The sequence below is a fragment of the Terrapene carolina genome, unplaced genomic scaffold (assembly GCF_002925995.2).
Source record: "Terrapene carolina triunguis isolate 2854851 unplaced genomic scaffold, T_m_triunguis-2.0 Scaffold232, whole genome shotgun sequence".
Lineage (NCBI taxonomy): Eukaryota > Metazoa > Chordata > Testudines > Emydidae > Terrapene > Terrapene triunguis.
In genome coordinates, this window is record NW_020664583.1 from 8,512,170 (window position 1) to 8,526,956 (window position 14,787).

At 45.7% G+C, this 14,787-nt stretch overlaps 1 protein-coding gene across 1 annotated transcript; it reads right to left on the reverse strand.

Annotated features, from left to right (window-relative positions):
• Positions 1-3,073: 3,073 nt before the first annotated feature.
• On the reverse strand, positions 3,074-11,866 carry DUSP7 (dual specificity phosphatase 7). Its single transcript, XM_024195711.3, has 3 exons — positions 10,975-11,866; positions 7,457-7,885; positions 3,074-4,907 (listed from the first exon to the last, which is right to left on the reverse strand). The coding sequence occupies exons 1-3, from the start codon at positions 11,387-11,389 to the stop codon at positions 4,600-4,602; spliced, it is 1,152 nt and encodes a 383-aa protein (XP_024051479.1). The 5' UTR covers positions 11,390-11,866; the 3' UTR covers positions 3,074-4,599.
• Between the last annotated feature and the right edge of the window lie 2,921 nt (positions 11,867-14,787).

Sequence of the window (14,787 nt, forward strand, 5' to 3'; positions counted from 1 at the left end):
TAGTTCTGTTCTGATTCTGTGCTGACTACTACACTTCTCTGTGGCTCCTAGAGCTTTGCTGTGTTTACTGGTTGCTTTCAGTTCTTTTCTCCTCAAAGAATTATCTTTAAGACTTCAGGAGTCATATGTCTCTGTGCAAATCCCCTGTAACAAGGAGCAGAACGCCAGAGCTCCTTAACACACACAGATGCTTAAGCACATGGCTGGGCTTCCATGTCAGGGCCAGAGAAACTTGGACAAACTTTCTTGAGAGACGGCTGGGAGATACCACTCTCAGGAGGAAGGGATGGTTAGCAGGGGCAAACTCTTTCACACCTTAGGCAAAAGGACCTGCTAGTGCAATGTATTGCTGGTAACATTTGCAACCACCTGAAGGCATGCTAGGGTGTGGGGTAGTGTGAGATCAAGCCGTTCAGAACCAAGACATCTTGTTTCACTCAGGCATTGAGTGAATACAAATTCTTGTAGTTAAAGAGATTAAAAATAGCATCTGCACTGTTCCAGACAGCCACAATCAAGTTACTGTGAAAGCCAGCTCACATGGCTGATGCTAAATGCTATTATTAACCTGAATTCTATCCAACAGTATTGTAGGAAAGAGAAAAATCAGATTGAAGAGAATATAACCGTGTTACTACCTGCTGAGCTGTTCTGCACCCTTCCGGCCCACATTTATGCTTATACATGGTTTCCAATCTTCCACCCAAACTGCTATACCATGTAATTAAGGGAGGAAAAATGTAAAGGTCCATCTTTCCCCATGTACAAGATAGATTTTCATTTGTTGAACCACAAACAAGCCTCTAAATCAATATATGGATTTCCATCATGCAGTAAGCTTTCTGTGATGGGGACACGTTAGAGGAGGTAAGCAACACACCAAAGTTCACTTTTCTTCTGCTTCAGACTTTTTACTATATTAGCCCTCCCACCACCACTATATCTGAGGTGCTTTGTGGAATAAAAAGCAACAGTCTTTTGTTCCCCAACACCAGGTACAAGAAGAAAAAATCATCTTATTTGTGGACTCTGGTCCACAGAAAGGATTAAAAACCAGTAAGTTTGTTATTCACCCATTGGATTGAAACAAAGAATATTGAAAAAATTGAAATTTGCTTTTTTTGCATTTCTCTCAGCTGGGACAAAGGAACTAAACTGCTGAGTTTCACTTCCCAATTCACATTGGTGCAGCTTGGATTCACAGTTCTGTGGGGGAATGTTCAACTTTTCAACTAAATAAAAACCACATGAACACTTCGTAGGTGTTAAACCCATTTGAACAACAAAATAATCTAGTTTGGCGTAAATGAATGAGTGGTGACCTTCAAGTTCTTAAAAGTTTCCAAATTTAACCATTCCCAGGCTTCGTGATTACTTGTCAGGTATTTTGCTTACCCTTTGCCATTCCATTTAAGTAGGCACAAGATTCTTGGTGCCTCTTATAGGACTGGAGTTTGGTATTTAAAAATAAAGAGACCTAAAAGAGACAATTTTTCCAAGCCCCCGGGGAGAGGTTGATTCCTTTACCTCCACCCAAAGCTACTTTCTAGCCAAACTTTTTGAATGGGTTCAAGATGGGTACCTGCCTGTAATGAAATCCAGGTCTCTCTGCTAATAAAGAGACAAAGACCAGGTGTTAAGGCATTCAATGGAGAGGTGGTTAGAATGGGAAATAAAATAGGCTCCTTGCTATGCATTTTGTCTTCATTTGGACTAAGATCAAATAGATACTGTGATGTCTTTCTGTTCCTCTTGGTATACAGATGCTATCAGGCCATTGAGTCAGAGTAAAGACCCATCTATCACTTCCTTTTTGAAATACAACCAGGGCCGGCTCCAGGCACCAGCGAAGGAAGCAGGTGCCTAGGGCGGCCAATAGAAAGGGGCGGCACTCTGTCCGTTATTGGGGTGGCATAGCGGCACTTCGGCGGCAGCTGAAGCGCTCCAATTTAGTCTTCGGCGGTGGGTCCTTCACTCCGTCTCTTCAGCGGCAGCTCAATCGGGTTTTTCTTTTCTTTTTTTCTTCGCCGCTTGGGGCGGCAAAAAAGCTGGAGCTGGCCCAGAATACAACTACCCCTGCATTAGGCATAGTCACAAATCTGAATCATGCACCAAAGTTTAGACTCTTGAAATGGTTCCATGTCATAGTACTTGTAACAGGTGGTTATGTACCAGAGCTAGGGCTCTGCCCTCACAGCTAGGGCTGTAACTAAGGACATACATGTGGTGATTTCGAGCTCCCCTCTCCCCCAACTCCTGATTTCACATAACAGTCAACGTGCCAAATGAAGTAGCAAAGGGACTATGGCCCTGATCCTGAAAAATGCGGAGCACCTACAATTCCAACTGATTTGTTTCTCAGCATCAAGCCCTAAGTTACCTTTACTTTCCACTGAAATGAAAGCAGCCCCTTTACATCCACTATAGAGGTTATTGGCAAGGGCCAGGTGTCTCCCCAAGCCACATGTGCCTTATGAACAGAGGGCTTTTTTGGGTGGCAGTTGCAAGGGGGTCAAAATCAGTACCCATCTCATGCTGTTCTTCCCACCACCACCCCCATTACTGCAAGATCTCAAAAATTACACTGTGCACTAAACCAAACACCACACTTGAACACAACCAAGGAAGTGCTGTTCACGGTCACAGGAGGACATAAAACGGGCCATAAAAAGGGATAAGAGAACAGCCCAGCCTTATATAGACAGATTTCGCTGACTAGCCAAACACTGGACACAGAAACATGGTTTTTAAAGAAAAAATAATATTTATTTGCAATATAAACAAAAGTCCCAATATTGGTTCAGTATATATATAGGGTCATTAATTTACCTTCATAACTCAGAAAGCAAAAACCATCCCTCGCTAACAAGCTCTCATTTGTATTAATCAGAGGATGTATCTTTTTCCTTTAAAGAAGACAGATCACTTACAGCACAGGAAGCCTTTATAAGCCAGCTTAGCTGTAATGCAATACAGATGCACTGTCTAAAAATCCCTGACAAAAAAAAAAAAAAAAAAAAAAAAAAAAAATACCACAAAAAAAAAAAAATTTTTTAATTTTTTTTTTTTTTGGAAAAAAAATACAAAAACTTGGATATTAGAAAAAAATTCCGTGGCTTTCTCGTTTTGTGTTACTTACATGAGAGTTCCAGTGGATAAGGAGGTGGGGAGAAAGGAAGGACTACATTGCAGCCAATAAAAGAAACCTCCAGATCCATTCTGCCCTCCTCCCAGACGTTAGTACCACTTCTTCAGCGTACGAGACCTTTGCCAAATGTTAGCCAGAAACATTAACAAGTCGTCTTGTTCTAGAAGGCACGGCAAAAAGTTACTCAAAAAAGGAAACCCATCAGAACTCCGTTGAACGCTCTGAGAGTCTCGGAATTTGCCAGTTTTTACAACGTTCTGGTCATTATTTCACACATTTCCACTCCCCTTCCATGGTTTGCGCATGACTCCGCAGCAGTGTCATGCTGCAAAAACTTTGCTCTGCTCCAGTCTTTTGGAGTACTAGTAGCACTCAATTCCCACCCCTGCACACATAAAAGAATTAAGTGTGCCAGATAAGTGCCAACATCACAAGTACTTTCTTTACTTCAGAAGCTGGAAGGATTTCAGGCCAGCTGGGTGACACCAATCGTCGTTCGACCGACAGCAGAGAACGAGTGCTAGCCTCAGATATGCTTCTACCAACTCTGGAGGCCACACCAGGTTTACCTCTGGCAACAGCAGACAGCGTTTTTTGGTGGTGGGAGAGCGGGGGTGGTATTTTAAAAAAAAAGCTTGCAGCTTAGTCACCTTGGTTGATTCAGTGCAGAGTTTGTGATTGTGAGTGTGGAAGTGGCAGAGAGGTTAAGACCAACTGGCCTTCACAAATAACAAAGCTTCCTACCAGATGCTAGCAACAACAGCAGCATGTGTCTCTCTCGGGGTGTACCCAGTAATATGCCAGGACGTCTCAAGGCTTCACAAAGTGTGCAAAATGCATTTGGTCAATATAAACATTTGCTTAAAAAAAAAAAAAAAGAAAAAAAGGAAGAACGATCAAACAAGAACAGAATAAAATACTGGTTTTGCAACCTCGTCTGTACAAACAGCCAGGAACTTACATATTTAAAACGAGTTGGAGCCCAAGACTCAGAGAGTAAGATTACCTTTTTTTTAAAAAAAGTAAACATGGGTTTTAAAATAGTCTTGGGCCAACATCTTTTGTTCAAGGTCGCCAAGTGCGTAAGTCTCCTCTACTTTCCACAACAACCTACCACGTAGGTAGCTTTGTGTATGTTTGTGTGAGTGTGCACGGTTCACCAGTCTCAACACACCCAGGAAAGCAGTTATTGCCGGTAACAGCTGCGCTCAGAACGCCACGAGATCCCCCATATTAAATAACCCCTGTAAAGACACTACTCTTTGATCCACTTTGATTAGCATCAGGATACTAATAAATGGCCTTAGCCTTTTTAAAGCAGCGATCAGACACCTCTACTTGGAGAAACTAGTTCTTTCAAGGCTGCCTGGCAAGATACATACTTTTTTAATATTTGAAATGCTCAAGAGAAGCTATTCAAGGCTCGAGTTCCCAACCAAACAACATCCCCTTCATGTGGACTCCAAGGTGTTCAGCTGGAACAGGTTGTGATTGGTGGGTGTGGTGAAGTACAGTTGCTCGCTGGGGGAGCGGTTGTCACATGGGCTGTTGAGCCCCAGAGTCCTCTCAAAGTCCAGGAGCTGGCCCATGAAGTTAAAGTTCGGGGAGATATTTGACTTTTTCCTTTTCACAAAGTCATAGGCGTCATTCAGGGACAAGTTCATTTTTTGCATCAAGTAGGCAACGGTTACTGTTACAGACCTGCTGATGCCGGCTAGGCAGTGAACCAGGATACCACATTTCTTGGTACGGGCCTCATCTGAAACAAAGAGGGGGAAAAAGAAGGATACATTTAGACTTCTGTAGCAAAAATGCACGGTCCTGGAGCAGGGCTAGATGGCAGCTTCAGCCTTTTAGAACCAGGTCATTGCCAGCAATAGATCCACTGCTCCAACAGTTCAGAGTGATACTACGTAATTTAACTCTGCATATTTGCCTCCTCAAAAATCAGGCACCCTGACAATACACCCCAGTGATGCAATCAGTCATACTTAAGCATGGGGAAGCTGAAGTGTTAACAAAGATTAATTAATTAATTAAAGCTTACAACACCTCTGTGATGTTAGTATTATTGCTTTCCATTTCATAAAGGGAGAAACCAGTGCGGTTAAGTCACTTGCCCAAGGCCAGAGAGGCAGTGTCAGAGTTGAAATTCCAACTCCAGAGTTCCTGGCACCCAGATCTGCGTCACACCCCTCTCACAATTCATATTAATCAATCAGTGCTAAGATGGGGTTGTGAAGTCTAACCAGTCATGTGACCAGACATGACATCAAAAAATCAGCAAAACTGAGGGTTTTTTTTTTTTTTTTAAAGATATTTATTTTCTGAGTACTGTACAGTGGAAACTGATTCAAGTGAACTCTAAAATAGAGGAACTTAATTATCGTGATGTTGTTCTTTAGGTGTGGCGATTGGGGAAAACAGACTTCCCTATAGCAAGATTTGTGCTAGAGTGCATCTATCAAGATACACGGTGGCAGAGGGAAAAGGGAAGATAATTTGTAGTAAAACTGCAATTTCTCTTAGCAACTGCTGCCACTGCTTGAAGAACACAGATGTATTGTCTCTTTCTCAGAGCCTGAACAGCATGAACTGACATCATAGTGTTGAGAGAGAGGAATGCCGCTGAGAACACTGCATACGTAAATATATACTGCAAAGTTTACTTCTGGGCAGAACAATGTTTCAAACCAGTCATTTGCCACAGAGCTTGGCTTTGAAGAATAAGGTACTATGAGAAAGGAAACCTCCAGTCCCGCTCTACTCAAAGCCAGAGCTTAAAAAAAAAAAAAAACAGTACTCCAACACTACAGACTGAGGGATGGGCAGAGAGGAGGATACAAAAATTAAAAACAAGCCTCAGGTTTGACTTCCTAGTCCCCATTACTGTGTGAGGAACCCCAAGACAAAAGGACACTAACTCTTCAGATTGCATTGCTGCTCCTGCAATTTCAGAATTTCGCTGAAGTGTGTGTGTCTTTCATCTGAGCAAAGCCCCATTTCTAAGTTTGGGTTTTATAGTAAGCGAGTGAGGTAATCCTCCATTTCCTGACATTAAAGACAAAGCACAAGTTTGGTGTTCACAGAAACATGGATTGTCTATAGCAGACAGAACCCAAATGCCACAGCTCATCAGGAACCCAATGCATTCACCAGGAAAGTGAAACAGCATCCCCACACCTTGCTAAACCCTTGGACTTTTGAGCGGAACTGTGCTATTAGAGAGTGGGAGGAAAAAAATAGCAATGACAACTTGTTCCTCCAACATAGCTGCAAAGCAGCCAAGGTCCCAATACTGTATTGTTCCATTTAAGGCCTCACAGTCAACATAGAAGCACCTAAGCTCCTTACAAAGCCTAAGGTATGAAGGCAAGGGGATCATTTCATTTCCTAGAGATATCAAAGCTTTTTAATGGTTAAAGTGAGGACAGCTGCTTGTGCCATTCAATCCTAATAAAAGTCTAGTGTTAGTAGGCCAATGACTACCATCACTGAATAGCTGACATGCACACTGGAAGCACACATTTTATTCAGCCTGAGAGTCATCTACCACAGAACAAAAAGCATTTCTGGATGTTAAAGCTATCCTGGGAAGGGATCTGTCCTGCAAGGACCTTTAATAAAAGTGTCTTAGGGCTTGTTTACACAGGGAAATTTACCAGTATAACTATATCAGTATGATTGTATTGCTATTATTGTGTGTTATAACTCCATGTTATACTGGAATACCAGTATAAGTATAACAGGATAATTACACCCGTATATTTCCCCCATGTAGACAAGTCCTCTGATTTTACCTCGGTAAGGATTAAGGCTCTCCCTACAGGTATGGAGAAAAGGTAACTGCAGACATCAGTCAAACCACAGCATTTCTTGTCAGTCCTCATTTCACAAAATAAGAAGGTACCGTGCTCCTGATCCTCCACTGCCTCGTATAGTCATTTTATACAGATGTGAATACCTATGTAAGGTGGGAGGCAGTGGAGAATCAGGCCCCATAGCTGAGATTGTTAAAAGTAATCAATTGTGGGGAACCCAACTTCAGATGCCTTAAAGGAGACTGGTTTGGTCAGCACCAGTACTGAAGATAAGGCACTTTCAAAAAATACCTCAGATTGGACACTGAAAAGCAATTGATTTGGGGTGCCTCGATCTTGGCACGTGACTAACATCTGATCTGAGAAGTGTACAACTTTTACGTCCATGTACAGACAAGTGGCGACTGCTACAGCACGTAGCTTGCTGCATTCTCAAGTTGCGATTGCTAAAGAAATGTTCTGCCAACAGCGGAATTCCAACACCTACCAATGAAAGCGATGGCCTCAGGAAAGAACTGAGAGAGATTCTGGCTCCAGTGATCCGAGATGGGAATCTGTTTGTATTTAAACTCTCCGTTGTGCTCGAACATGTTTGGCAGGTTGGGAGTCACATTCAGGATGTACTTGATGCCGTATTTGCCCAAGACATCTAAGTTGGTAGAATCTTTGGCACAACCCAGATACAGGTAGGGTAGGATCTGGACAGGGAAGGCAGGCTGGTTGTTAGGGATTGGGCTCCCATCCGACTCTGTGGCGCTGCTTGGCTCCCTGTCAGACTCGCCGTCAGAGCAATCGGAGCTGATCCTTAGTCCTCCAAGGCCAAGGACAGATGCAGGAGGAGAGTTGCTGGGTGAGGAGCTGTCAAGGTTGGTCTCACAATGCTCAGAGTATTCGGTCTGAAATTTGTTAAAGCCACCTGGGGAAAAAAAGGCATGTTACTATTTAAAATGAGAGATTCTTGCATCAGTGAGTGGGTTAAACTAGGTAAAACACAATTTACTTTGGTCTTTGTTTCTCCCTAGCAAAAAGGCAGTGTAAATTCAGATCCCTGAAATGCAGATTATGGGCCCGATTGTGCTAACCTTACTCCTGTAGAGTAGCACTTTACTCAGCAAACAGTCCCACTGAAGTAAATGGAACTACTGGTGTAGTAGGGTACATGAGTATGGGTAGCAGAATTACTAAGTAGGGGCTCAGTCCACTTCCCATTTAAAAATCAATGGCAAGAGACTCATTGAACCTGAGCTGGCTTTCACCGGAGTCAAAGCTGGTAAATTTTAGTTTCCTAATAATTTAATACCTTTAAGTTCGTGGAGATGTAAATCTAAGTCTTTTTCCATTTGAGATGGCTCAGACAAGAGCTACTGTGCTATTTAACATGTAAGTAAGCCACAAAAACCAGTCAAACAATTCAAACCCCAGCTACAAAAAATTTCACTTTAAAAGCAGTTAAAATGACATGGGTTTTGCAGGGTAGATTGATTCCAACCTCTAAACTGTACGGGACAGACACACTTTGCATTGGATCATTTCTTACTGAATTTTTTAAAATAAGAGAATAGTTTTATATAAAAATACAAACAAGAGACCGAGAGGATCCAAAATGCCAATTTCTCAGCAGCATTTCCTCTTCAGTGCCTCGGCTCAGCAGTCTGAGGAAGGGACGGAAAGTCTGGGGGGGGGGGGAGGGAAATCTACCTTCTTTTTAAGATATATTAAACAGGAGTTTAGCCATCATTCTCCCAAGCTGACAACGGGTGTCATTAGAAAGCCTCCTGGAAACTTTGTTAGTGGGTTTGGTGGTTGTGAGTGGGTCATTGAGTAGAACAGACAGCTCCTGCCACATCCATTCATGAAAACAGGGCTCTTTCCTTCCCCTCCTCCTCCTCCCTCCCCCAATAGAGAAAGACAACATGGAGAAGCCATCTTGGAATTTTAATTGAAAACATTTCCCACTAAGGCCCCAGGAAAAAAAGGAGAGCAAGAGAAATCTAACTCCTCCCCTCCACATTAAAGATGGCTTAAAAGTAACTTCAAAGCTGTTCCTTCCTACTTATGGGAGAGAGCAGTTAAAAAAAGCAAGTGACAGAGCTAATCAGATAACACTGAAGAGAGATGGGGGTAGGGGAAGGGATTTCATCAGGAAGGGGAAGAGAACAGATCCACAATCAGATCAAGAGCCATGACTGGAACATATCGGCAGGCAGGTTCCTTTATTTCACTTACGAGTGGACCTAAATGCTAGAAAGAAGGAAATGCTCTATCCATAGATAATCCATTCCCCACCCCTCCCATGCACTCCAAAGAGCCTGATCATCTCCTTCCTCCCTCCCCCACATATCACTTGGCTCCTCTATGGGGGAGGGGGGGAAGTGTGTTTTTAAATGGTTGAAAGTGGCAATTTTGCTTTTGCTTCACCTACCATTTCTGCCTCAACCCTGCCGCCCAGCGACCGCAATGGGGTGTGCTTTGGGAAGAGAGGGTGTCTAACCAGGCCAGTGTTTTAGGGGGTGCCTTTTGAGACATTTAGAGGAGGAAAGAAAATAATTAACTAAGTAGGATATAAATCAAGATCTTAAGTATGAAGCTACAAGGAGCTGAGTTTTCATTCAGAGACTAAAAGCAAGGCACCCTCCCACTCCTACAGCATGAATCCAGGGGTGCAAACCTAGTGCTCTGAGATATCCCTGGGTGCACATCAATGGAGTGTGTGTCTCAGAGGCAAAGGGGGAAGGTATCAGTACAAGAAACATCCCCTCTTCCACAGAGGTTACTGGATCTAGGAATTTCAAGATGGAGAGGGGGAGCCAAGAACTGTTTTGATTGAAAATGAAGCTCTGACCACTCTAACTTTGTTTTGTGGTGGGGTTTTTTTTTTTAAACACAAAATTAAGCTTTAGTCTATGGGGAAGAGAGTCAGATCTTCTTCTGGGTAAATGTCAAGAGAGGGGCCCTGCCACTCCAGAATACCGGAGGCAGGCCTTTAAATATACTCTGAGGGCAAACTGTGTGTCCCCAAATGGTTTCAGAGGCACACATGAGAGCGGGGTTATTGTTTTCATGCCAAGGGTATCCCGCCTCCACCCTTCTTCTCTGCTGGATAATAAAGTTCTGCTTTAGTGTGGCGAGTTTGGGGGGCTGCTCTAATTACTGCAGGTCAGTTCAGGACATAGGAGACTGCGCATGATCTGTGCCAATCTGAATTTTCCTTTGAGAGAGAAAAGAAGAAGAAAGATGCATCTATCTCCCTCCTGTAGGAATCAGATGTGGACTAAAGAAACGGATGAGGGGCAAATCTTTAAGGGTGGGGAAGGGAAAGGAATCTGCTAGGTTTTTACTTTCACCCTGCCCTGCTCTCTGGAGGGAGAGAGGGGAATCCCTCTGTTCTCTTATAGCCTCTGGATTGGAAGAAGGGGAGGGGTAAATTTGCTTCCCAGATGAGGTGGTGGTGGTTCCCCGCTTCCAAGCCACAATTGCAAAACTCGGGGCGATCTGGCCAACCTCTCCACTCCCCCAGCACACGGAACCATTTTGTGAAAAGATTAACAAGGGAGAAAATAATCCAAGCAAAAGAAAGTGTATATGTCTTTCGCTCCGAATCTGAAATCGCATCCTACCTCGGCTTCCCCCTCCACACACAGGAGATTAAAAAAAGATAATCCTCGGGGCGGGGGGGGGCTCTTCTCCCCCGAAAGGTCTCGATTTCTCCTCAGAGACGAGTCAGAGCCAATCGAGGGCATATGGGGGAGGGGAGACAAGACGGAAAAATAAAACCCTAAAATAGGAAATCTGTCCTGGGGGGTACAAACTGCAAAGCACTTGGGGGGCTGGACAGAGTTTGGGGGGCCGCCAAAGGAAACATATCTGTGATCACATCTGGAGGGGGAGCTCTGAGGTCCGAGGAGGGAGGCAGATCGGGGGCTGGCGAGCTTAGGGAGGGCGATCGGCGAGCCCCTTTTCGGGAAGGGAGGGGGGCTGGGACAGGGACCGATCGGCCCTTTTTACCTTTCAGGTAATACGCCTTGCACCCATCGTCCCGCAGCTTCTGTAGCAGCAGCCCCAGGACGGAGCTGGGGGCGCCGTTGTCCTGCTGCCACTCGGCCGTGGCCTCGTCATAGAGCAGCACGGTGTCCGCCTTGCAGCGCTTGGCGAAGCGCTCCTTGTCCTCGTGGTTGGGGATGATGGAGCGGATGGGCAGGTTGCCCTTCTTGAGGCGGCGCAGCATGAGGCCCGGGATGGCCAGGTTGATGGCCGTCTCGATGTGCGAGGACTCGAAGAGCTCGTGGGGACGGCAGTCGAGCAGCAGCAGCGAGTTTCCCCCGCCGGACTCCAGCTCCTCCTGCAGCCACTCCACGCTCTTCCACGGCACCGCTGCCGCCATGGGAGCCCGGGGGGAGCTACCCCACAGGTGATTTTTCATGAGGCTCGGAGGACTGGGGGCGCCCCCCAGGTCCGAGGAATGGAGCACACGGGCCGCCGCTGCCGCAAGGGAAAGGCCCCCTTCCCTCCCCCGGTCCACTCCCAGTGCACCACCGAGCCGCAGGCAGCGGGCGCCAGAGGGGCAGGCAGGGGAGGCGAGAGCGATCCCAGGGCTGCCAGACCCGCTCTCCTCCCTCCGGGGGAGCCTGCTCAAGCTGAGATGCCGCCTTCCACTTGCAGAAGCGGCGGGAGGGGGATCGCCTGGCTCCTGCCCGGGGAGGTGGACGCTTGCTGCGGATTGCTGGGCTGCCCTCTCCCTCTGGCAGCGTGGCCGCTATCGCTCCAGCCTGAAAGACGCTACCGCCGCGGTCGATTCGCTTCCTATCCTCGCAGGCTGGGTCCGCTGCCTGACAGCCTCAATTAAAAAGGGGCTTCGCCATAGGAGCGGCGTGTCATGCTCCGGGAGGCGGGACCGGGGAGGGAGCGAGCAGCCAAGAGGCCAGCCTTAAAGGGGACGCGGGGCTCTCCCTCACTTCCAGGCGCACATCTACCCAGCTGCCAATGCCTGGGAAATTGATTGCAAGTGCAACCTGCCCCCAACCTGAAGGGTCGGATCCTCCCGCATTATGGAAAACACCCTCCCCCCCCTTTACCACCATGGCAACCACATGGTTTTTTTTAAAAAAAATCTTAAACTAAGGAGAGCTGGGAGAGCACAGCGAACCCACTGGTTATTTTAGGTGAGGCATTTCCACACAGCTATACAATATTTCTGTGCATGAGCCTAGAGCAGCTAGTTGCCTGCATTCACTTCAGTGCAAACAAACTAGTACATGCCACAGGATGGAGACACGATCTTATTCCACCCGGTTTCTCCCGTTGTTCATCAATGGGAAGGTGCTGGGGTAAGGGCACCACTCGATCCTGGAATAAAACAGCGACAGACCAGTAGATCAGCCGTAGGAAAAATAGTGGATCTTAATAGGAGGTTTTCATCCTTAAATGGGTACAGAAAAATAAACTGGCTTCTTTTACAAATGACAGGAGGAATGAATGGGCACCTACTTCAGTTACTTTGGGTGATTTGAGTATATATATCATAGCATCTCTCTCAAATACAGAATAGTGGAATCAGAAATAATTAAATAGATATTAGATTGCTGCACATCACCGGTTGTTCAGGCTCTTGTGACCATAATCTGGATGCTTTCACTCTCTCTACCGTAATAATCAGCCTCTGTCATGATCCTTGCACATCACTGCATCTTTCTCATTCCCTTGCGCCCTCTCTAAACTGCTTGGAGCTAGGGCTGTTCCAAACCCCAGTCTCCCTTGTTCTCTAAAACCCATCACAGAGTTTGTGCTGCTCCAAACCTCTCCTGAGCTAACAAGACACAAGCAAGGGTAGTATACAGCACACACAAGTGATGCTCTGTAATATGACACAGGCGAGTGAAGCAATCCCTATTTCGTGGCAGGATAGAGCGGAACTGATTTCCCTCTAGAAATTAGGTTTACACCAGTCTGACTTCAGTGGAGTCACTCCTGACTAACATCAGCGAGTGGAAAATCGGGTCCAACCCCCTGCGATTGAGGGCTGGCATAGCCCAGGCTGGGCGGTATGTGAGCCTGGACGTCCCAATGGTATATGCTCTCTGTGTTACAATCTGCACAACTCAACAAGGGGCTGGCTGCCACTGGTCGGTTCAGCTTATTCTGGCAGAAAGGACGCATTGTAACGTCCTCAAGGGGTTCGAAGCAGGAACCTCCTCGTGCATTATTGGTATCTGGATACAAAAATTAAACACGTGGTTCAACTCCCCAAACAAACCGCTCCAACAGCGCCGAGACCACACAGCAACACGTCCCGGGCAGTGAGCGTGTCCGGGGCTGCTCGCTGGCCCTTTAAACAGCTTTACAAGCTGAGCCTCTGATTGACGGGCCCGCTGCTCCACGTGACTTTTCCGCTTGAAAAAAAAAAGTCTCCCCCCCCCCCCCGTTTGTTCGCGGCGCCAATGAGACGCTTCAGTGGGCGGTGATGGAACGCGAGAGGCCCTATCCGAGGGAAGAGGGGCGGGGCGTTTGGAACCTGGTGTATCAGGTTGCTAATTGCAAAGCGCGGGAAGGGGGCGGGCTCAGAGGAGGTGAATGGAGACGCAGGTAGAGCTGTAACTGAATGTCGGGAGGCGCAAACGCAAGAGCCAGGGCTGTCATGCAATTGATCAAAGCAGCAGCAGGAGCCGTACCTGCGGCGTTACTACAAAGGGGCTTATCATTTTCCTCCATTGTGAGGCCCCGTGCTCAGGGTTTAATACCCGTCCTGCTCAGGCTGAACATCCAACACACACCAGGAGGAAGATTAGGACACTGGTGCTAGCGAGGCTGCTGGAGAGACCCAGGCACTGCAGCTACTGCTGGCTGGGCACATTCATTGAGCTGAGAACACTGCCAAGCAAACACGATTTCTCGTTATTACATTGTGTTAATCACGGACTCGACGTGCCACAAGAGTAAAGACAGATCCTGACCCAAACAGCTTGAAATTCCCGCCCCCTTTTTTTTAAAAAAAAAATAGTCCTGTCCTGATCTCTTGTGCTCAGGCTAGTTTTTAAAAATTAACTGGTAAATTATTAAAGTGAACAATAAAGATTCAGCTGACTCTCCAAAGTAATTCTGTTTTTAGGTGTAAAGAGACTCATCTATTCTAATTAAAAAAAAACCCAGCATGAATTGTAGTTACAAACTAAAACATAACCCAGACTCATCTGAACTTCTAAATTCCCATTTATTTTCAGGTTAAATTAAAAAAAATTATATGTGAATCCCTATACATATTTAGATTAGAAGGGTGTCTTGCTTTTCAGCATGCACTAGTATAAAAATGAGCCTTGCATACTGAAATATTGAACTTTCAAAATGTAAAAATAATTGGAAGAATTATCTTGTTTTGTGTCTTTTTTTTTTTTAAATGGATGACTGTTCTGTTCCCTGCAGCTTTCAGTGTTTGGTATAAAGTCTTCCGGTTACCTATCAGACATTACAAGTCTCTCCTTTTCAACATGTAGGAGTATTTTAAAAAACAGATTGTTCTGTTTTCATACAGACCAGTTCTCTCATAGTCAATTTCCAAACTCCCATTGACTTCAATGAGAGTAGGACAGACCTTCTAAACCAATCTCTGGTGGCAGTAGTCTAATACTCTAAATTTTTCTAGCAAATAATGTGAAAGATAGACTCTGACTCTGCAATCTGATCAATGCAGGCAGACCCTTGTGCTCAGGCAGAATCCCATCTAAGGGCAGGTCTTCACTACGGGGGGTGTGTGTCTGAATTCGACGTATCGCAGCCCACTTACACCGCTGTAAGGACGGTGGCAAAATCGACCTCCGCGGCTTCCAG